Here is a 25,130-nt window from a genome sequence, read left to right as displayed (position 1 = left end):
CCCAGAGATCCCCTCTTGCTTTCCAAAACATCCCCATACCCTTCTCCTCCATATGTTTTGAGCTCCATAGGGGTTCAGGATGCCCATTTTGAGATAACAAGCATTTTTAGACTACTGAATTTGGTTAGTGACCTGTGGGGGGGTCAAGCACTGTGCAGCAAGGATAACAGGGAGCCCCAAGACATGGCTGGGGTGCAAGCTGTGCATGGATTGCTGCACATTTCTCAGAGATGGGGCACTGTACAGTCCTCAGGGCTGGCACAGGTCTCTATATAGCCCTGACTATGCGACTTGAGCCCAAGATCCATTAAACTCCACAACAGTGAGGAAATGCCCATAATCTTGCAGGTTTGGGTCCTCAAAACTGACTTTTTTTAGGACAATCACTCTTGGTGCTGTGTCATCAACCAGCAGTGCACTGAGAGTTTAGTGGGCTGAAAGTTTATCACCAAACCACAGCCAGGACTAATCAAGGCTCACCCTGCAGGGTGTCCCTGCAGTCCCACAGCAGAGGAGCAGAAACAGCTCCCTGGGGAAACCTGGGTTTCTTGTTTGTGTCCTAGTGGAAACCCCACCCAGGATCCTGAACGTTAGGGCAAAAATGCAAACAAAAATTCCTGATTCCCACTATGAAAATCCAGCTGCAGTTTCATTCCTGGGAAGGTGATGCATGGGAGCAACAATTGTACAGCTGTGGTTAGTCAGTGCTATGCACCATCATTTCATAAATTCTCTTTCATCCACCTTTATTTTCCATTTTCTGTCAAAACTCTGTACTGACTCAGCCTTCCTGAGTATGAAAAAGGAGGAATACCCATACAAGGAGCTGGTTTTTGGGGGTGGCAGTCAGGAAGGACATGAGCCCTCCAGCAGTGACTGTGGTTTGGAGGCTCAGCACAGCCTGGGCTCCAGAGGGGCTTCATTCATCCTGAGGCACAAATCATTTCCAAGTGCAGAGGTTTCTCACCAGTGAAACACATTTTATCCACAATTTAGACCTTAATAGGAACCCTGCCTTCATTTCAGGGGGTGCTGTCTCAGAAAAACACAATGGGAGAGTTTGCTTCAAACCTTTCTTCTTTTTTTTTTTCTTTTTGATGAGCGATAAGCTATTGACCTTTTCTGTAACATAAGGAGGTTGGTTGCTGGGCTTTTCTCTGCTAAAGTGCTAACATTTGTGTCTAACTATTAATTACCCAAGTGCCTTTTTTTTTTTTTAAGTCATTACTCTAATTCTTAATATCAAATCCTCCCCTCAGGGGACCATTCCTTATTATTATCGCTGTACATGGTTTCTAAGATGTCCACCCACATCACAACTGATTCTGGAAGAAAGAAGTGTGTGGTAGGAATTGCTTTGCCTACACAAGAAAGGAAAATTAATAATAAAAAAAAAAAAGCTGTGCAGTGACCAACACGGGTGAGAGAGTGGTAAATCCCCTGGGGAAATGATATGGTGTTGAGCTGCTGAAGTGGATTTCCTCCCACCAGCACAGCCAAGAGTCCTTCCTGAGCTGCCTTCCAGCCTGAGCTGCTTTCAACCTGCCACAGCTTGGAAGTGAGTGATGCTCAAATAGCAGCTTTGCTTAATGAAATGCTGGTTCTTTCTTTTCAAAGAGGCCCAAAACGTATTCATATGCAATAGGCTGGTATGTGATTTAACCACTATTCCAGTGATGAACAGAGAGTTTAATTCAGAAGATTATAAAAAGCAAGAAGCCAAACAGCTCCATCAGGGCTGGAGCCAAATGCCAGCAAACTCAGATGAAAAATTCCTGTCCACATCAGAGGATGTAAGGTCAGGTTCCACGATCAAGCTACCAAATGTATCCATTCCAAGGGCCAGTTTTGTGTTGTGAAAATGTTACTGAAAAAGCATCTGACATCATGAGGATGCTCTTATTTATAGTCTGGCATACAAGCCACCACACTGTGCAAAGTGCTTTAATTGACTATATAAACTATCTCAAAATGTGATAAATCTATAGAATGGTAATTGTTACAGAGGGAGGAGAGAGAAGGAGTAGAAATAGCAGGTTCTGTATGAACTGCAGGATACATTTTTTAGTTATTTAACAAATTTCACATTTTCATTTGGTTTTACATACCTTTTCATAAAGATTTTACTTCAAGCTCTACAGATCATTCTTGGGGGAAAATATTCATCTGCTCTAAGTAAAATTTAATTAGCTGAAAACGGGTTTTATTAAATACTATACTTTTTGCTCTTAAGATAAAATGTGGGCACTAGTACAAGTTTATAAGAGTGAAGTTGTGCAGCAGTCTGTACAAAAATTGTCACATTTTGCCTCCATTGGGTGGGTGCAATTTCTCTTCTTGCTTTGCAGATGGGGACACTGAGGCATAGGATTTTTTAGTGCTACAGAGATGATGTGTAACAGACCTGACCAAAATAAAATAGAGCAGACTTGATCAAATGGGCAGGTTTCGGCTCCTGAAGTTATCTATGATTTAAAATAATGAATCACAGTTTCTTTTTACTGCGAAAATGGAAATGGGAACATGTGCAAGGGTAAACTTACTGTCTTTGGAAATATACAACAGAATACATACAAAACTGATTGTTTTGTCTAATTAAAGTCCAGGTAGGAAGAACCGTGAGAGCTCTGCTAGGAGATCTGTAGACATCACTTTGAAAATTTACTCACAGTGAAGCACCAGCTCAGTTCCTCTCCCTGTTATCACTTCTGTGATCTCCAGCACGTTTTTTGCACTCACTGCACTCCTGGGGCTTCTCTTGAAGTTACTGGGGCTCAGCGTGGGGCACTCGTGCAGGGTTTTACTGAGCTGTAAAATCCCTGGCAGTGTGGGCAGGAGGAGCTGAACTCCTGTATGTGCTTACCATGTCCCAAGTAACTGTGCACAATTCCCTCCTTCTCAAATCCAAAACCAGTGAGGAGTGGGAATAACTGCTGATTTTCTCCCTGATCCTGGTAAGATCTGGAAGCTCCCACTGACATGTCCCAGCTGGATGTGCTAAGAGCTCCTACAATGGGGTGAGCACTAATCCCTGGCACTTGGCTGTGTCCAGAGGGAAATGGTTCATGCAGAGCTGGGTGGGCACTGGGAGGTCTGAAAAAACATTTTATTAGGGGGAGTGCAAACACAACTGTAATAAAATGTAACATTTCTGCTGGCCACAGCAAAACATTAAATACAGAATTACCCCCTTGGATATCCTATCCAAAATTAGCTCTTGCTTAGTACCTGCAGTGCCAGATCACAGCAGAGCTCCAGCAGCATGCACTGGTGTGAAAACACCTTAACATTGGTGAGGGAAATCCTGCAACTGGGTTAGGGAAACACTCTGCTCAGCCCCAGCCTGACATTAAAAACTCTGAAGTAACTAAGGTTTTTTCCCTTATTTCAGTGAAGTATGTGAATGACTAAGAGAATACATGTTGGAGCCACAAAATAATAAAACAATTTCCAGTGCCTAGTTTTCATAAGTAGGCTGTTGCCTGTACAGCTAAATTTTTATCTTCCAAAATTAGGAAAAATACGATTAGGAAGTAACTGTGTATGGTGCTGGAGTTCCACATTTCCCCAGCCCCTTGCAGGAGAGTTGCCTGTTCCACATCTGGGCGTGCAGATGTTATCTCAGTACCTATAAATTACAGATAACTGGCAACTGCAATGCTGCAAGTGCAGCTGTGGGGTTGTGAGGAGAGCCTTGCAAAAGCATTTCTAATGCAGTTATAATTGACAACTGCAGGCAGCTGTCAGCACATAGCTGTGCAAAGCAGCAGCGTTCGGGGGGAGCAGGTGGGACAGGACAGAGATGCTCGGGGAGCATTAGGGAGCATTCCACTAGATGGCACCAGGCTCCAGCATCGCGATTTTGGGCGAGCAGAGACGGTGACACAAAGGGAAGAGGAATGGAACAGAGCCCCCTGCACATCCCTGCCCAGGAAAACTGCACATCTCAGCCGGCTCCCCCTCTGCAAAGCATCAGCCACAGGCCGCTGAAAGCAGAAGGCAAATGAGTCAAAGCAGCAGGGGTTTCGAGCCCGAATTTACCAAGAGGATGTGAGAAAGCGTAAATAACAGAAGGGAGGTTCTGAATCTGTGTGATCTCTTTCTTCTGCCTCGGGGTTACAGTAATTTCACGATTACAAGCCACCCCCGATTATAAGCCGCACTTTCGTTCGCAGCAAGGATGCTTGCACAACTTTCACAAAGTTGCCAATTAGTAACAGAATCGCGGGATCGCGGGGTGTACTGGCTCGGCTCGAGGCTGTACAGGCTCAGATCAGTCCCGTTTTTCCCTGCCGGGGCTGGGCGGGCTCGGATCGGGGCCGGGCGGGCTTGGATCAGCACCGTGCAGGCTCGCATTTCTGGGTTGGCAGATTTCTGAACCTCATCAATACATAAGCCGCTCCTGATTATAAGCTGCACTTCCGGGTTCAGACCAAAATTTTAGTCAAAATGGTGCAGCTTATAATTGTGAAATTACTGTAATTTGATTTTTATGTCAGATCCTTTGAGACTATGAGTGGTATCTATTAGTTGTCCTATACAGATCCAGTGTGAGGAGTTTACTTTGACTACAGCTCTTGTAGAAAAATGTTGCAGTCCTGTATAAAACACCATTACGTACTGAGGACATTCCTAAATTGGTTTGTCAAACTTATTGAGAGCTCGAAATGAAATCTGGAAAACATTGCTATGAGCTCCTTTTGACATCAGGCACAGCCTGAATCTGGAGAGCCTGCAGAATGTGGCAAAAATAATTAGAAAATTCCCTTTAAAAAACAATTTATGCTGGCAGATTAATGGCATGTTATTTAAAAAGTGATGCCAGAGATTAGGTTAATTGGCTTCCTTATTAGTTATCCTCAGCAGGGGAGTAGCAAGGGCATGAGCGGGTGCAAATCCTAAATTGCCTGGCTTTCCTTCCTGATGAGGCAGATCATAGCTGAGGATGGGGAACAGGATAGAGAGAGGGAGCACAGGGAAAGTGCCCCAGCCTGCTTCCAGGAGTGACTGTGCTGAGCAGGAGGGACACTGGAGGCAGTGAGATTGTTCCCCTGCAGTCACTGCCTCGGCCACTGAGCTGCAGAGGTGCCACGGGCACACACCTGCAGGGTGCAAAGCTGTGCCTGCTTGCAGAAGAGGAAAAACTGAAAACAGTTTGAAAAAATGGCAAAAGGGTCATTGCTCAGAGCAGAATTTTGTCACTCCTGTTGTTGACAGGTGGAGGACAAGGATGGCTGCTTGTGGATGGCAAATTCAATCATCACCAAAGAACCTGGGATGTCAAACTGAACTGAAGCTTGTGCTGTGTCAGTGTGCTGTGTCCTGCCCTCAACAACCTTCATCCACAGATATCAGAGCAATATTCCTGTGTTAAATATTCAGTGGGTGAGGAAGAGGTTTTTATCCCTTCATCCAACAGAGGCTGTACTTTCAGCTGATGTATTTCACCACCTGTTACATCAGGTTCACTGTTCACCTCCTACACTGTCCTGTCTGTTCATGCACCACCCTAAAATATACACAGGAAGGATAAATGCCCATGTTCCATGGAAATGGCAGTGTGCTGTCCTTTCCACCACTCACGTGCACCATGATCACCTGGAAGGTCAATGAAATTGCCACAATATAGTTTACAATACCTGTGCATGTATCTAAAAGCCTAAACTCTGCAAACCACACCTTTACCACCATGAAATTCAGAGATCCTCCTCCCAGCCCTTCTTCAGCTCGTGGTCTCCTGATCCACCACCACATTGGGTCACCAATCCTGACACACCTCTGTGCCTTGTGCTGTGCTCTCACTTTCCAGATCCCCACTTTATGCTGGAAGCTTCTCCTCTGGCACATCCAGCCCTTCAGTCTCCTGCACCACTGCCCAACCAAACACAGGGCAAGGGGAACCACAGCTGGGTGCACAATGGAGTTGAAGCTGGGGGAATAAGGAGCTGGTTGTCAGGGACAAAAAAATGGCATGCAGTAGTAGAAAATTGCTTGGACCACTGTATTGTTATATTTTAGCATTTCTAGTACATGTTATGCATGGTACTTCTATTTTTTCCACCTGTGTTTTGTCTGGAATAGAACTGTGCTGTCAGTCAAGCCTTTTTTGCTCTTAGCCAGGTTTGCTGCAGTCACAAAGCTTATGTGCTCATGCTGTGTCTTCATCCTGTTGCTGAACACTTTCAGCCCACAAGCAACTACTCAGATACATTGCCAGAAAGATGGAGCTTTCAAAAACTAAGCATATTGAGTAAAGTACTGGGAAAAACCCAGCCCAACCAACTGACACAAACCAAAACATTACCAACCAAAACAAACTGAAACAAACCAAACCAAAACTAAACTAACAACAACAACAAAAAAAATCACACACACACACAAAAATCTACTCCCCCCCCCCAAAAAAAAAGGAAAGCAAAAAGCAAAGATTGTGGCAGGGAAGACACTGAAGAAGTCTGGAGTGTCACTTTGTTGATGGTGAGAAATCTCCTAATTTCCATTTCCAACCATACATGGAAGCAATTTAACATCAAGCTCATCACTTTTTGTGGTGAGTGGATCACAAGAAGCAAGCTGGAGGGAAGGAGGCTGCAGAAGCTCCAGGGCTCAAAGATTTTAAATCATACATGTCTCTAGTATTCACTTTTTTGTACTAAGCATTGTTTGTCTGTCGCTAAGTATAAGACAAAGAAGTTATTTTAGCTTTGTTGTTATTGTTGTTTGAGGGGGTTTTGGGGTTGCAGGTTTTTTGTGGGTTGGTTTGTTTGTTTTATCCTGTTAATTTTTTTGTTTTGTGGTATTGATATGTGTGGACTAGTATGCTGAGACAAATCCTTGAGGAGCACTGGAATGTAGTTAGGATTTTTATGCAGAAGAAATGAGAGAGGTCTTAATATCTGTACTTCTCCATTGTTAAACCCACTTGTTATGTATTAAAAAAAAAAAAAAAAAAAAAGATTGCAAAGTCCCCACCCCTGCAGGTTTTCAAAATCCATCTGGATAAACCTCTGAGTAACCTGGTTTGAGCAGGAGGATGGACCTTGGAAGAGTGTTTCCAGCCTGAGTTACCTGGTGACCCTATATCAATTCAGAGTTTTTTAAATCTTGCATGTTTTGCCAGCTATTTCAAAGATCCAAAACACCTACAGTCTGTTTAGCCATAATATATAGTAATGGCAACTAGGAGAATCTTGGCAAGTATTTAAGAGTGCAGTGCAGCACAGGAATGGCAGAGCACAACTACATTGTCCCTCTTTGTCATTTCTGCACAGTTATCACCTTTAAGAAACTTAAAACACACAACCTGGCAGCAGATTCCTGACTTTTCATATTTAGCAACAATGAATTGAGGAATTTTGCTGTGTAAGTTATGCATTTCCATTGGTGCTATTTGGCAATGTCACCCTGAAATGCTCTGGTCCAGCATATGCCTGTGGTGACTCTGGTATGGTGACATCCCATTCCTGACCAGCTGGGTCACTGCTTGGATTGCATATAGGAAAAGAACACATTTTTTAAGAGAAAATAAGGTAGACACTAAGAAAAACCCGAACACTAAACTCTAAAGAAACAAGGCAGGTGGCATGAGTGGTTGGGGGATGGAGCTGGAACCAGAGGCACCACAAAGAGTAAAGAGTAAAAAGGGGGATTTAAAAAAACTGCAACTAATCAAAGCTAAAGAATTAAAGAATAATAGAATGGTTTGGGTTGGAAGGGACCTTAAACTCATCCATTTCCAGCCCCTCTGCCCTGGGCAGGGACACCTCCCAGCAGACCAGGTTGCTCCAAGCCGCATCCAGCCTTACTGTGAGCACTCCCAGGGATGGGGCAGCCACAACTCCTCTGGGCATCCTGTGCCAGAGGAAAGAATTTATTCCCAATATAGGGTCTAAACCTGCCCTTTTTCAGTTTGAAACCTTGTCCTAACACTGCATGCCCTTGTAGAAAGTCCCTCTGCAGCTCCCTTCAGGCACTGAGAGGCTGCATCAGGGTGTCCCCAGAGCCTTCTCCTCTCCAGTGCTCTGGTGAGTGGCCAGCCATGGCTCTCAGCCAGACACCACCACATCTATATTCTAGACAAAACCCCTGAAATCTGGAATATGAAATTCATGTAGTCTGACTCTCTGGGGAAGCTGAGTACTTCTGTTTCCAGACTTATCTTTTGCACAGCACAGAGCTCAGTGGATGCTGCAGCTGAAAGCCAGGCCATTGCAAAGGGCTGTCACAGGAAACTGTTTGTCACAATACACATTATTTTGCAGGATTCTTAACGGCTGAGTTTTTAAATGAAGACATTGAAAAATTGCTTACCCATGAGGTATTTTGCTGAGGACATAATTTGCTGTATATGAATGCTGATACACCTGCAAAACAAAATTAAGAAAAAAACAAAAAAAACATGATTAGTAACTGTCACCTGTGTTAATAGGGCTGTTTTTTTTCAAAAATAGTCCAACATTTGTGGCTGAGAAGCTCTTCTAAACACTTCATAATCTGTAGTAGAAAAGAACAATGCATTAATCCACTTAGAGCTGTTGTGTGTTTTTCATGCTGCTTTATTTCGGTGTTTGGCAGATCGCACACACCCAGATGCTCGGTGTGGTTACCATGGCTACCAGGTCTTTGATTAAACTGGGGGCACAGGGCTCTGCAAAGGCTAAAAATAGAGCAGCCATTAATGAGGACACCTTGGTCAGCTGGAGACATTCTCCATCATTAGAACTAGACACGAGGCATGGCTATTTTAGCTTTATTTGCACGTAAATAAAACAGGGAGCAGTGCTGGGTGATATCAGAGCAGGTTGTCAGACCCCTGTCAGTCAGGAAATAAAACTGTATTGAGTCAAGGCATAAAGTTGACCTCGGTTTTCCATGACCTTCTAAGTTGCATCTTCATATTAATCTGTGCTCTGGGCCTTGGGGAGGAGCTGGCCAGCTTGCACAGCAGCTCATCTCACAGGGACACAGTTTATTACTTGTTCTCTAAGTAAATAATAACACCACAGTCAGTGCCAGTCATTTAAGAGGTGGTGATTTTCCACTGGTGACAGCAGTCCCTTACAGTGATCAGGAGTCAGCACACCAGTGTGAAAGGTCTAAATATGAGTCATTTAAAACAAATTTATACAGGGCATCACTTTTTGAAATTTTGTCCTGTTACTTTATGCAACAAAACAAATAAATCTCCTAGCAATCATTTCATTTGGCTTTTACTTAAACCTTTAAAACATTTTTGCTGTCCAGCAGCTCTCAGAAAGCAACCTGTCCCAGAGGACAAAGGAGAAATTCAGTACTTGCTTCACCAAGCAAGTTTGATCAAAATAATTTTTTCCTAGGTTACTCTGTTTTTGCACAAGTATTCTTTTTTTTGCTTATGCCAAGAAACCCTGAGATGTCCTGGATGGTGCTGCCAGCCCCAGCAGGGGCCATGCCAAGCCCATCATGAGTATTACAGGTAAGCATGATTCACTCCCTGTCACTCTGGAGGGCAAACCTGTGTCTAGAGCAGCCCTGCAGCTTCTGGGGTCTGAGTGAAGAGGCAGATAAACACCAGGCACATCAACAACCATGAGGCACAACATCCTGTAAATATCAAATCAAACTTCTCTGTTGCAATTTGAAACCATTGAATTCTTGCACTACTCCATGAGCTCCCTGAAAAACAGGCACAGAGGTGAAAGCACTGGATTTCTACCTATGAAATGCAGAGACTGATGCTGGATTGATGTGATTTCCTTCTTCCCTGTGCAATTCACTCCCTGTGTTACAAGGACATCATGAGGTCACATTCCCAAATCCTCTCTCCTTTCAGGCATTCAGATCCATAAGGACTCTTCATGCAAGGTGATTCTCTGCTCTGTTGGTATCAGGGAAGGTATTGGAAGACAAGTGAATTCACCACAAGCCAGCATTTATTTTAGTACAAGTGTCCTTTTTAGATCCACCTGTGTCAGATGATGTCAAACAAATTACCATTTTCTCATCCTTACCCAATCATAGCAAAGAGCTCTTGAATCTTCTGATGTTGATACCTGAGACCTGGCTGATGCATGCAGCCTTAGAGCTTATTCCAGCTTTGATGAAGTCCTAAAACTGGTACAATTCCTTAAAGAAAAAGCACTGGAAGACTGAATCTCCCTACAGATCTGAAAAACCTGGTAATACATTGTCATTAAATACTGAGACTCTTTTGTCTTCCAATATCCTAGCAGGTTGGAGAAAATGATGTAGATATATAAATTCTGATCTGGGATGGTTGTTCAAGGTTATAAGCCCTGCTGTGTTGTCAGGTAACAGAGACATAAGCCCCCCTAAATGAGTATGAACAGATGCCTTTGGGGAAAATCAAAAAATGTGGCAGACTGGAGGGAAAAGAAACAGCCAGGGAAGTTTTGAACAGGACACCTGCTGATGTCCTTGCTTGTGGTACTGAGTCCTACAGCCTTGCTGGAGAGTTCAGAGCTGCCTTGGAGGCATTAATGGAGACTGAAGCAAAACATTTTCTTTCCTGAGAGAGCTTAGGACTGAGGAAAACAAAAGTTGCAGGACACTCAAAGAGCTCTTTTATTTTCAGAATGTCATTTGTCATCATCTTGGGTCTTTGGCCAGCCTCTACAATATCTCACATCAGCTGTGCTGTACTATGAGGACTTCAAAGGCTTGCAGCTGGCAGAGTTCCCTCACAGGAACAACATTTTCTCAGATCAATCCTTACAATGCATAGTTTTGCTTATGTAAAAAAGAACTAGTTGTATGAGCAAAGATTTCAGGAGCAGGAATTTATTATTAATATTAAAATTGTAAAGGACACAAGCATGTGCAGCTCAAAAATTCCTCTCAACCCAACTATTTCAAACCTATTTGGACAATACTCTGCCAGCAGTGGTACTAAGCAGACAAGAATCCAAGAGAAAAATCACTTTATGTCTTTCTGAGAAATTAAATGGCAGCTTTCCTCAGATATGCAGACCAAATGAAGTTAACTGAACTTTTTGAGAAGATGGCTATGCTTGCTTAATACCTCTACTAAATTTTTTTCTGGGGTCAAGATGAATTTGGCTATTCGCTTAATAGTAGGAAAACCCCACAGCAGGGAAAAGTGTAGGGAAGAGATGAGCATTCTTCCAAAATCCAAAATAAGTCTCAGAAAATGGAAAGCTAATCCATTAGCTCCATTAACTAGTTAAAAGTTAGTATTCACTTCATGAATCCTGTCTGCTGCTGAGGCTTGGCCAACAATAATATCTGTATAAACTCTGTGTTCCCCTTTTCTATCAAAGAGTGTGGTAAAAGCCATTGATTGGCTGGTTTGATGCTCTCAGCCCTGATTTTCAGCTGGGTTCCATTACAGCTGCTCTCAGCAGAGAGGCACATTTGGGGGTAGCAGAGGTTTTGGCAATTGTTTTGCTCTGTAGACTCAGTGTGTCAAGCCATCCCACCAACATAGCAGGTTTTAGGGTGCTCTGAAGGGTTCCCATGCCAGCTGTCACCAACAAGAGCTGTAAAAGTCATTATGACAAAACCATTGGGCCAGAAACACTCTCCCACTGGGCTTCTCATCCCAGGTCACAGCACAGATCTTGTTTACTTTCAATCTAAATTGTGCTCTGCAACACGTGCATGTTTACACTGAAATCATAAAGGGACTGAGAGATGGATCTGTCTGTTCCATGGCAGTCTTGGGAAGGCAATTATCTCTCTGTAATTCAGAAGAATGCAGGGCTGACTGTATGTCACAACATCTTGTTGTGAAAACACTGACCTCGTTTTGTGCAACCAACAGGAGAAACCTGAACCTGCTCAGATGACAGCAGAAATGGAAACACTGCAGCACATGGAGCAGCAGAGAAGGACATGTGCCTCTCCCACACCACCAAATTCCAAAGGAACAGGGAATTTGTGGTTCCAACAATGTATAGAAACAAAATGGAGAAGCAATTTCTGTGCTCTGTCACTACAAAGTATGGTGTGAATGTTAAAGTCTCCTTGTTGAAGTGTTGTATCCTACAGGTTTTCATTCTGTAACAACAAAGTTTATCAACAGGTGTCCTACAGGTCCTTTTCCTGCAGGGCTTACTGAAATAGAAACTAGGTGCTATTTAAGCATAGAGTGGATTTGGACTCATTTACTCATTGCAACTCTTCATATACCTTAAATTAGCTCTTGTTTTTGCCCCAGAGTAACTGCAGAGATATGTGACATGCATCCAAGAAATTTGAGAAATGGGTTTTCAGCACTGTATGGCCGGTATGAAAGATTGCACTACCTGCTGAGTGTTTATCACAAGCAACAGAAAAAAAGAAAGAGTTTAGTTTACACTTCCATCTCCTCTGTCTGTTGGTTTCTGTCTCACTTTGTGGGCTGATGCCAGGCCAGCACCAGCAGTAATCAGCATTTATGGAAGACTTTCTTTAATGTTTGCATGACAAGGTGCTGAATCAATACAAAAAGAGACACACCTCATTTCAAGGAGGTTTACAACAAAGAAAGGGGGGGAAAAGCCATTAGAAGAAGGCTCCCCAAATCAGCCCAATCCATTCATCTTCCAACAAGCTTTTCTACCAAAACAGCTGATTTAGGGACTTAAACACCCAGAATATAAAACAGCTCATGGATCTGGGATTACACCCAGGGGGATGCCCTGAGCTCATGACTGTTACTTGATAAATGCAGGAATAAAACATGCTTTGCATCCATTTTCTAAATGGCTCCATAGAGCCACCTGGCCCTTCGTATGGTAGTGTTATTTACATTAAAGAATTACCCAGAAAACTCACAAAAAAATCCCATAAAACTTAGAGCTCACAAAGGACCCATACAGGGCACAGCAGAAGTGCTAAATACAAAATTTCCAGTGTTTAGTGTCTTCCTTTTTCAGGAATTAGACATTTAATGCAAAAAGCCATCCCAGCGGTCACAAATAAAAATGAACACACCTAACAGTCATCAGAAAGTGTACAACAGTTTGCTAAAGCCTGAAAACAGCAAGAATATATTTTAAATGTAATTAATCATAAGGCACTCAGGATTTATCTGGGTAAAATGACTCATTTTTTATTCTGTAACAATAAAATATATCAACAAATAATAGATCCCTTCAAGATTCTTAACAGACCCCGGTTGTCTCGAGAATGTATCTGCTTTTACACTGTGTAGTAAGACAGTAAAAATATATCACAAGTGGCTGGTGAAACAGGAACTGGCAGATCCATTAAAAGGGTTTCCCACAAAGAGTCTCTAAAAAGACGTTTGCTGGAAATAGATTATGCAGCCCATTTTCCTACTTATGCTATGAGCAGACAAATCCCCAAATGCACAAATGAATGTCAAACCAATTGAATAATCCCAAACATTTGACATAATTGCATATTCCACCTTTCAAAATGGTCGTGGTGCCCTTAAACACTAACTAACACTGTGATGCAAAATATGCAGGTAAAAGATGATTTGCCATTTGACCTTTAGTATCTGTGATATTTAACCAGGCTCTGAAGCTGACAGATTAACAGGGAAAAGAGAATAAAGTAGAATGCAGGAAGGCTGCTACTATGCATTGGCAAATAGCTCATGTATTTTGTATCTTGTTTTCTCACAGTGGCATGAAAGAGAGGGGAAAACAAGTTCAGGAGGAAAATACCAAGCAAATATTAACCAGAGGTTGTGTTTCCTTCTCCTGCATGGACATACCATGTGTAAAGGATACCACACTGTCACATGGATTCTTCTGTTGGTCAGTCACCAATAAACAAATCTGATGATCACTTCACAGGGTAACTCTGTTGTTCATAAAGATCTTCCAGTAGAGGAAAGGGTAATTATTTGACTAAAAATACCTCACTGCCATAATCTGTTATGGTAGTCTGTGGAGGATTAAAGCAAGTCGCTGTACCTGTTTGAAGAATATTTTGTGAATGTTTTTATGAAAGTCAACATTAAAACATGAATTTTTACTTAATGTCTCAAGAATCAAAATTCTTTATGACACCATTTCATTGAACCCTTCTGTTGAATGCTTCCTTTGCCATTGCATGTTGAACTGGGCCTCCAAAGGGATGAAAACTCCATTGCTGTACCTGACCACCAACTTGTGTGTAATGTTTTGTTCAATTTTTGTACTTTCATTCTCCCCTCTATTTGTGATTTAGAGCACAAGGGGTTGCCTCTGGCTGAGGCATGGTTGGTTAATGGTGTTCTCATTTTTTCCCTCTGTGGAGGCAGAGCGATCAGCAGTGCTCTCCTCAGCCCAAATATTTTTGCAAAGGATTTTATTTTACTGCTAATAGGCACTCCATAGTAACCAGCTTGGAATTAGATTCTCTCAGAAACATCATGCTGTCTTTCCCTTTTGTGTCACTGCAATAAAAAAAAAAAGAAAAACTACCGAAATCCATACTGGTGTTTTGTACCCTGCACTCACTGAATCTCGATTGCTTGCAAGAACAAAACAAATCAATAAAACCATATAATTCGAGGAGTCTTCAACATTCTCACCTTTCAGATGCATTGTGATACTGACCTATTTTGCTTTCTTCTGAGACAGCATATTCTCTTTTGTCCCTGCATTGAATTATCCCTTTATATTTTATCACTTCTCCAGTAATGCACCTCCAGTAGTCTCATGCTGTGTGTCAACCTGCTTGCACAGCCCTCTAAGGAACTCTGCCCATTTCTCTTCGTGCTTCTAATAAATTAGAAAACCCATAATGAAATGCTATCAACGAGCATTTCCTGAGCATTGGTTCAGCTGGCAGCCAGTAACCCACAGCTGTCATCAAACACCTGATTTGGGATGCTCTTACCCACTGTGTGGTATCCAGCTGATCAGCCACATGTGTGATGTGCTCACAGCCACAGCAAGGGCACTCTGGCACTGCTGGGACACTCCAGGACAGTCTGGGGAGCTCAGGATGGGGGAAATGGGTCTGAGCAACAGAGGTGATGAGAAAAAGGAGATCTCTGAATCAATCAACATATGGAGAATTTGACAATTGGTTGCCTGTGCTATAATCGTCTGTGAATTCCAGAGGAATTAATTTAACATTTATGCAAAAGGAGGAAGATATATACTTGAGGAATGCAAGTATTAGAGTTGTTAAGGGAAGTAAACCTTTTTGTTGCAAAGAGGAGGGAAGGATCCTGACCCAGCAGTGTATCTGTGCCAACACCAGCCAACATCAACCTCAGAGACAGCAGCAGGTTCGTGCCTCATCTCAGTCACACCAGGGAGCGACAGGAGCTGCTCCACTCATACTCAATGTCAGAAAATCAGCAACTGGGTGTCTCCAGAGCCAGCAAGAAACTTTAGCATTTGATTTGGAAGAAGGAAGTAATAGAAGAGGCAGTGGAACAACAAGATATGTCTGTATTTTGCTAATATTTTTGCACTTTTATCTCTTAAGATTGAAAATTAAATCATTGTCCTTGTTTAAAGGACAACCAGGACAGCTCTCCAGCCATGCAGGGCTGTGAATGCCCTGCCACCCACACCAGAGAGGCTTCCTTAGAGAACAATCTCACACCAAGGTGACATCAGGGAGGGACAGCACGCTCCTGCCATGGGGACATGCATTTTGGAAGCATTTATAGTACAAGCTGAAGCTGATTGTGGCGGGGCCATGCACCACAGGCAGCACGCACAGTTAATATGTAAATCTCTCCTACAAACATACAGAGGCTGTGCTGGGATTAGAAACTGATTTTCCAAGCACCAAGCCAAAGGTCTCTGAAACATCAAAGCCAAGGAATTATTCCTTTGCAAATAATCTCATCTCAAGTTTGCAAAACAACCGTAAATGAAGTGTGGTGGCAGCATCCTGCACAGTAACGCATGGACTGCCGTGTTGTGAGAGAATTCACCTTCCACAAACTGATTATCCATCTCAGTTGTTTCATGATAATAATTCTTTATTAAAAGATTAGCTTTCAAATTACACTTTTGAGAGCCTTACACTGCTGACAGGGCCAAAAGGGAATTTCGAGGCCGGCTTGAGGATTTCTGCCTGTGTGATGGCAGCAGAGAGGAGTGGATGCTCTTTTTGTTGCTAATGCAGCTCCAGAAGCAAGTGAGGCTGCAGGTATTAACATCCAGCTCGTGTGCCAGCTCTCACCCCTCGGAGAGCGTTAATCCAATCTGCCAACTGCTGCTGCTCTCTAACACAGCTCTGCCCTGCCAGGCAATTACAAAAGGCTCCTTCTGCTCCCGAGCCACCTGTCCCTCACAGCGCTTCCCTGGCACCACAAAGCCCTTGCAGACACTGCCTTAAAGCACCACTGCTCCATTTTCAGCTGCTAAATCAAGTGGGAGCTGCAAAGCACTCTGCAGGATTTTTGCACCTGCCTTTGTGATGCTCAGGGAAGCAGCTGTGATGAAGTTACAAAGAATTGTGAATGAGGGTTATCAATAATTTGCTCATTTTTTGTTGATATTCTTAAACTTTTATCAATATTCACATTACAGATGTAAACTTCCAGGTTTCCCCTCCCATCCTCTATTCAGAAACTTGGAAATGAGAATTAAATGATCTATTATGTAGTTGTGATTCTAACACACCAAACAATATATCTAAGGAAAAGAAGATGAACAAAACATTATTATGTATTACAAGTTCAAAAGTAGCCTGAGACCAAATAAAAGTTTTAGAAGGAAATAGCAATTATACAAAATCCAGGAAACATAGAGCACCTTCAGATCCATACAAATACACCCAGAGAAACACACAGCCAGGATTCTCTGGGAATATTTGAGATCATAACAATCACTGTGTTGGGCCAGACCTTGGCTCAGCAGCCCAAAGCCAGTTCAGACAGAAGACTGGAGTTACCTGATTTACAGACATCCCTTCCCAAAATACTTTCCCAGGCTCTTGCACTTTGCAACTTGGAGTGCCTCTCCTTGCAGCTGTCTGCCTTGAGGGATGTCCCTGCCACTGACCTCTGCAGTCATTCTTCACAAGCATTTACCCTTTTTGCACCTACAAACTCATGCAGAAACTCCCTTTTCCCAGCCAACGGTGCCAAAAGCTTGTGTGGGGTATGATTCCTCTCAGCAGTGATTCTCTCTCCTTTGGTGTTTATTTTAGCCTTACAATGACACCCTGAATTACTCTGTTTATGGAGGCAGCCCGGATAGCTGGTGGAGCTGGGAGTTTACAGAGCTCACATCCACATTGAGCTGACTCTCACCTTCATTGTCTGCTGCAAGTCTGAGGGCTGAAGGACAGCATGAGAAATCAATGCTTAATACAGCTTTTAATGGAACATTAGATAATGCCTTCTTTCAGAGAAGCATTTCTTCAGCTGTGTGGACACTGACTGTGGAAATATTCTAAAAGCCTCTTTTTTGTGAAGTTTACAATGCAAATGGTAAAGCTTTGTAGCAATTATGTGAGAACCAAGACATGAAAATGCGCTGAATGCTTAGTATATCTAATTAATTTATTCATTTTTAAATAATTCACTTTAGAGGCAGAAATTAACAACTACAGAACTACAGCCTGTGTTCTTTCTATTGCAATTTACTCTTACCATGTAAAAATTACTTTTTCTGCTGTAGCAATTGAGAATGTGAATACTACAAAGAAGTTAGCACTGGCATTGAAACTTTTAGGCTCAGGGCACTTTTAGAAGACTCAAAGAAAAGAATGTGAAACAAGAAAAATGAGCCCATTAGAAAGCATTAGAGAGCAACAGTTTAAAATGTGATGTGAAATAAATGAAAATATTCAGATGTATGCAAGGAACCTTGGTCAAAAATCCTTTCCCCATTCAGTGAAAGATTCATTTTCCAGTTCCATATGAGATCAGAAGACTCAGAGCTGTATCTCAATGTACACACAGACCTAATTCATTGGAGGAGACAATTCTGTATTCTGACATAAAGAAAACAAACTGAAATCACACAGAAGGCAGGAGACACTGTATGTGTTATCTTTGTGATGCTGTGGGCAGCTCCCATGGGGTAAAGGGGCTGTGGTGATGATGAGCATCCCTTTGGAGAGCAGGGGGAGAGCAAAGGGGACAGGAAGGAGCACAGAACCTGCCCTGCTGCAGAGCCCTGCCAGCAACAGCAGCACTCCTCCACTCCTGCACACCAAATGTGAGCACTCATGCATTTAAAGACATGGCTAAAGCCCAGTGATTCCTCGCCCTTTTCAAGAAAGAGCTTCTTTTGAGCAGAGAATAGAAGAAAAAAGAAGATTCCATTTTCAAATCTGGGTCATTAGCTGCCCAAGGAGAAACTTTAATTATTGGTTTTAACATCAAGCTGGTAAAAGCAGAGTTCTGCAGGCAGTTAAAGAGATAAAAGGCATTTGTTCAGGGAAAATACAGAGAGCCACACACTCCTTGGATTTAGGCATGTAACTTGGCTAAAGAGGAGAACATTTACGTCAGAAGACTTGCATTTCTGAGTACAGGAACTTCATTGGGGTGCCCTGCATAGCAAGAGCTGTTTTTCCAGAAGAGGGCACTAAATATATATTTTTTTACTATTTCAGTGATTTAAAAATTAAAAGGACAGGAAATCAGAAGAATTAGATTATAGGCTGCTTCATATGTTTCTACAGAGACACCAGAATTAAATTCTTTCTAGTTTTGCTTTCTGAAGCTTTTTAAATCATGGTTGTTTTCTCATTTTGTATGCTATTCCTAATATACTTCTTTCCTGAACCACCTATACTTACTATGATCCAGCAACATTGTCCCTAAAAATTTAGGAAGCAAATTTATGCTAAAAAGCAGGAACACATCTCTAATTTAATTCTGAAGTCTGTCTATGTTGCAAGGAATCTAATTATTTGTTAGTTTTGTTTTTTATTTTTTTCCCCCAATAGTTTCCATACTGATATTTATTTCATTCCTCGTAAAGCAAAGTTACCCCATATTTCACTAAGACAGATTCCCATACAGGTGCAAGAAAGAAAACTGTGATTATTTTACAGCTGTCCATCTGAATTTGACTATCTAGGAAACCTTGTACATTATCTAATGAAGGCTTTATTCACAAACAAATTGCAATTTATTTTTATGACATTTTGTGAATCTTATTAGGAGATTACTCTCTACCGGTTTGTTCAAGTTAGCTCATCCATACATTTTATATTTCCTTCAGAAAAGGAAGCAGAATGAGAAATATAACCTTATGCAAGCTAAGAAAAATTGGTTATTTTTATATCATAGTGTTTTGCCTTGAGGCTTTTTTATTTTCCTTCCCTGCTTGATGAAAATCTCATTTACTAAAGGAAATATTTACAGAGGAAGACTGCTGATAGCTAGTACTGGTACATAACACACCTATGTACTTTTGCATGACAAGCTAATTATTTCTGAGTTTTGATGCTCCTCTAGTCTTCCCTGGAACTGTGGATTTGCTTTTCAGTTTTCTGATGTGTATCTGTGCCTGTGAATAAATGCAGGATACAGTTTATTGGCCTTTGCTACATGAGCAAGGCTGTCCAACTTAGTCTGAAAAACAATTTTGTACTCAGTCATGTTTGTGCAATTTCTGTTGAAGTCTCCCAGCTCAATTCAGGAGGCTTTGGGTTTAGTTCTAATTCAATTTATCTACATTATTAGGAGAACAGCAAGGGTTTTAAGCCATTGTTTTTAATAGGAAAGCAGTTAAAGCTCAGCAGCTGAAGTCAGCAGACTCAGTTTTTAATGCTCTGCATTTCAAGTTTTTAATGCATTTTGTTGCAATGATCAGACTAAACAGTCCCTGGAGCTGAGATAATGGAGACTTGGTAAGAAATTGGGGTTTGGTGCAATTTTACCAAAACCATTGCTGTGCAGGGAGCAGGAACCAGCAAATCTGGAATGTGGGGATGGAGGATGCAGGCTGTGCTGAGCTTTGCTTCCCAGCTCAGGCAAACACATCCTGTTGTGTTTTATGAAGGCACCCAGACCATCATTCCAGAAGCACAGACTTCCCCCTGGAAACATCCCCCAAAACCAATGGAGTTAAGATCTGGTATCCACTGTGGTTTATTGTTGGCCCAGGAAGGAGCTGCAGGTCCAAAGTCACCTTGTGCTGCCAATGATAAATCATGGAATAGTTTGGGTTGGAGATCATCCAGTTCTAACCCCTCTGCCATGGCCAGAACACCTTCTCCTAGACCAGGTTCCTCCAATGGTGAGATGATCCCATTCCAAAAATACCTGCTGAGGATGAGGAGAGCGCCCATTCTTTGCATTTTAGGGTGCAAACATATTTTCCATATTTTCCAAGCAGCCCCCACCCAGACATTCATCCTTGCTGACACTCAGTGCCTATCCTTTCCCTTTTATTAAGGGTGGAAAACAAAGACAAAGTATCCAGACTTGGGATGTGTCTTTTGATTCCACTTCTTTTTTTTAATTCCAATTTCTACTGGGTTACAATTACAGACCCTTAATTTTAAATAAGAATCCATTGCCCCATGGCTCAAGGATCCTACCTACCAAAATGTCCCTACAGTATATTTGTTTGAATTCCTAACCCCCTCTAGCTTCCTGTTTAAACTATTTTTTTTCCTCATTAAATCAAGCTGTTCCAAAGCAGAAGAATTGCTGTCAAAAGCAAAGAAGCATTCAGGCTACGTAAAGCAGCACAGTTTCTCCTGGAACTTTGTCAGGATTTCAAATGAACAAGGAGGGTCCTCCAAACCAAATAAAGACTAGGTTTCACTTGTTTTCTTCTTCTGTGTTAGTCCAAAATTGGCCCTGAAATTTAGCAACATGAAATTAGTTTCTGTAGTTTCTCCCTCAAAAGGAAACTCTAGGATTAAACTTGTCAGTAATTGTTGTTCCAGTGGTCTGTAACTGTGTCCAAGAATTTCTATTCTAAAGAAACAATGGGACAGAAATTGGTTGACTGCTGAGCAGGGAGAACAAATACTCTCACCATTTAACAACATGTTTACTCAATTAAAGTGGATATCCATGCTCCTGTGGTAAGAACTTTTAATTTTGTAAGCATGTGCAGCCTGGAAGATTTGGCATCAGGAGGGCCCTGCTGCTGAAGGCACGGCTGAGGACACCTGAGAAGGCAATGTTTGCTCAGCTCTGTAATAGAGTTTTGAAAACCCATGAATCCCTCGAGAGCTGTGTGGCAAACTTCCCTCTCTCTCTGTGCCACTGCAGATATCAAATATTAATTAGCCTGAAACAATTACTGATACCAGCACAGGACAGCACGTTGGTACTGACAGAGTTATTGCTGCTTCTGCCTCGCTGAGAGTCACTGGTAGGAAAACCTCCCAGCTCTGAGGTTTCATGCATTAGCAGCTTTGGTTTATTCAATGAAAGGTGACCATGGAGAGCTGATCTCCTGCCTTAGACAGACTCCCCCAGGTCAGACAAAAGCAAATGGGAGTGTGGAAATGTTTTTGAATCAACCTTCTTTGATGCCTTTGAAAATGTCTATCTTGTTGAAAACAGCAGCTGAGGGAATTGGTTCATAGTGGGTTCGAGATTGGAAAAGATAGGCTGCCTTTCAGAAAGACCAGATTCATAATTAAAAATTACCACAACAATCTCATTTCAAAAGAAAATATTGCCTTTCAGTGTTGTGAAACAAAACCTGCTGTTTCAGCTTCAAATCCAAAGTAAACTATTACCCACAAAATTAACCTCTTCTATACCCTTAGCACATTCTTGTTAATGCAGCGCTTCTGGGGACACAGGCCTCAGCTTTAGTCATGTAAATGCAGCTGGAGCACTGCTGTTCTACCAGGAAGGGGTTAAACAGCACTTATTAAACAAGGTTATTCACACTGCTATCCTGGCTGTTAAAATAACGTCACTCAAAACAGGATCTGTAAGAAGAAGGAGGAAGAAAAGTGCTCCCCACCTTCAGCCCTGAAGCTCCAGAACAACCTCACTGAAAGCCCACACAGGCACACACATAAAAACTGCTGCCTTTTATTGAAATTAATTAAAGATTAGCTGAATGGTATTAATAATATTTATTCCATGGGAAGTGACTGAAGATGCTGCTTTCCTGAAAGTCAATTCATTAATAACTTTACTAATTTAAAAGCACTAAATGACTACAGTCATACAACTCATTCTTCATTCACAACTTGGTGAATGAAGTTTAGTTGGTGAATTGAGAAAAGATACTTTGCCTGAATATAGACACATGCACAAATGTAATAACAGAAATATTTTAACTAATATGAACAGTATTTGGATTGAATCCTTTTCTTCTTTTTATTTAGGAAGTGCTTTATCCTAATCCATTATTTATCCTAATAACAGTAACTGTTACTCACAGGTATATGAAGTTACAGTGCTTTAGGCTTGAAAATGTTGGAAAAAATAACTTTAGCCACTAGGCTTTGATATAAGTGAGCAATGCCTTTATATTGTGCAGCTTTCCAATACAGGAGTCCTTCTGATTTATGTACAACAGTGATTCAAAACTGTATTCACATGAAAAAGAGGATATGGAAAACCATAAGTGTAAGCTTTTTACCTCAAAAACTAATAATTTACGACAAACCCCCAAAATTAAACAACAATCAATAAAACAGATAGCATTATTTTATGACAGAAATACTCTATCTGTGCTCAGTTTATCATGAAATCACTAAACATTTTCAGCGTTCCTGAAAACAACATTAGGTGAAAATGAAAAAAATAAATTTGAAATATATTTATTGCCATAGAAAGAAAACAGATTTATGTAAGCCTATTTCTAGGCCTGGTAAATCCATTTCAATTAAGCAATAAATATCATGACTACAGTCTGAGCAGTATTACTGATGATAGTTATGACAGTGTTCAATTTTCAGAGGTATATTTATCTTAATAATGTTTATCACCAAGCTCAAAAGGATGTTGTGAGGATTCATTAATATTTATATCCATTAGTGTTTTGGAAATAACAAGCATTATGATATTTTAAATTTTACACAACTAATTAAATTAGTATGAGGTTGTAATTGGACCATAAGCCCAAAACTTATTCATTCCACATAACCACCAGACTTGGAGAAATAATACAAAATAGTAACAACAACATATGTTGCTTTCTATAAATAATGCTTTTTTACTTCATTCACAGGGTAAATACCAAGTCTGAGGTTTGGTCTGGGTCTTTCTGAGCTCTCTTTGGTCCCACCCCTCGTGTTAGAGGTACAGGCAGGGAGAACAGAAATATTGAACTCACCACATGGACTGGGCTGAAAAATAATAATTGAGTGTACTTTAATTACAACAATGATTAATTCTTTCCAGCCTTTGGGATTAAAAAAGAGCATTTCTTTTACTGCAAAATAGGTAACAGCATCTGTTGTATCAGCTGTGAAAGCCTCTGAGCCCCAACTTTGTTCAGAAGCCTTTGCAGTTTGGTCCATGCTAATCAGCCAGGATTCCTGAGTGTAATTGCCCTTCACTGGCACAAACACAATCACAAACACACACAGCCAGTAATGGGCTGATGAAATTGGGGACAAAGAGCAAAAGTTTTAAGAAGAATCTTGGCAGCTTTAATTCCTCTCTTGTACGATGGCAACAGTGATTCCTAATAAAGGCAATTAAATATTCACTATTTAACATCTCACTCCAGAAAATAAGTTTCCTTCTCACATATTTCCTCTTTCTTTTATTCCACTACACAAACTCCACTGGTTACTGACTGCCACAGAGAGCTGCACAAGCTTGAGTTACTCATCTTTACTCTTCCTCAATCACAGAAACGCCGCTAGATTGAAGGGTTGCTTTGTCATGGGCTATTTAGGAAACCCTTTTGGAGAGCAGGGATACCCACAGAGGTGGTTCCAGCCCCTGTGTGTCCCCAGGAGGGAGCACAGAGCTTGTCCATCAGTGCTGGTGGAGCTGGAGAGGTGTCCAGGTTTGGCAGAGCTGTGAGCCCCTGGTGCTGAGCTGCTGTGGCCAAACCCCATTTGTTTGGGGGTTATTAAACCCTACATCACAGCCCCACACCCTTGATTTGGTGAAGGATGATTTGAAATCCAAGTTTCTCCATGGAGGTGTTTATTCCACAGTGCTCTCCTGAAATTTCACTCTGCTGTTTCGGCCTCACCCTGTTTTGGTGTAAAGAAACTAAAAACAGACAGCAGAAAAGCTGTGGGAGTATTCTAAGACAAAGAAGCCTGGTGCCTTTCCTGTGACCTTTCCAGAAAAAGAACAAATCTTCTGTGTTCAAGGTTAGAAAAGCTCCCTATTAGCACAAGGCTTACCCAGAATATTGCTGCCTGAAAGATTAAACTTCTGTAAATATAAGCACTGCAAAAAAAGGATTTGCAATGAAACCTGACAGCCAGAGTATCCACCCCAGCCTCACAGCTGTCTGCCAAGCTTCCTGGGAGAAATATATTTTAAGGAATGTGCCTTAATTCATTATCCTTTAAAATGATGAAGTGATACAACAGGAAAACACACATTAGCTGCCTCAGTATCTTTGCAAAAGAAGTGTCTGGCAGTTCAGAGCTGTGTTGTTCCAGTGTGGGTGTCAGTGCTGTCACCCAGACCAACACTGAGCAGAGATGCTTCTGTGCAAATAAATAGAAAAATACAGAAGCAGCTATTACTGGAAGGAAATGACTTTGTGGCACTTTTCTTAAAAAATATTCCGCTTCACTGGAGTGACACATTGTGCTCCTCTATTTTGATGTTTATTCCTGACTGGTAATAAACATAGAGGCTGAATCCATTCATTTCAGAATTCAGATAAATGATTAATTCATACTATGCATATTAAAATATTATATACATATTTTAAAGCAGAAAAACTGTACTGTGTAAAAGAAAAGATTAAAATATCTATACTCACAATTAAAAGGCAACACATCACAATTGCAAATGCAAAAAAAACAAAAAAAAAGAGAAACAATTTCTGATAGCTACAAAATAAGTACTCAATAATTCCAAAAAGCTCCTCTTTTGAAATTGTAGAATTAAATTTTAAAGACATGTCCTCTGCCAATACATCTCCCGAAATTTCCTTTTGACTTTGCAACAAGGACAACTGCCCAAGGCTGTGCTAATCAATTTCTTGTGTTACAGAAAACAGCGTAATTTGAATTTTGTCCAAGAATATAGTCTGAAATGCAGAAAATGTGAAGAGCTAACTAGCATGCAATTATTTGTAGCCACAGTCTGCATACCAAGGGAGAAGAAGCTGAAG

General features: G+C 41.4%; 1 protein-coding gene across 5 annotated transcripts in view; it reads right to left on the bottom strand.

Moving 5' to 3' along the window:
• DPP6 (dipeptidyl peptidase like 6) overlaps window positions 1-25,130 on the bottom strand; it is a 573,188-nt gene that overhangs the window by 105,442 nt on the left and 442,616 nt on the right. For all 5 annotated transcript variants that reach the window (XM_033053988.2, XM_033053997.2, XM_033053970.2 and 2 more), the window contains exon 6: window positions 8,311-8,363. In XM_033053988.2, the coding sequence (XP_032909879.1) occupies window positions 8,311-8,363 (53 nt within the window). The remainder of the gene's footprint in view (window positions 1-8,310; window positions 8,364-25,130) is intronic.

The sequence above is a fragment of the Catharus ustulatus genome, chromosome 1 (genome assembly GCF_009819885.2).
Source record: "Catharus ustulatus isolate bCatUst1 chromosome 1, bCatUst1.pri.v2, whole genome shotgun sequence".
Taxonomy (NCBI): Eukaryota; Metazoa; Chordata; class Aves; order Passeriformes; family Turdidae; genus Catharus; species Catharus ustulatus.
This window is presented reverse-complemented; position numbering and strand designations above follow the sequence as displayed.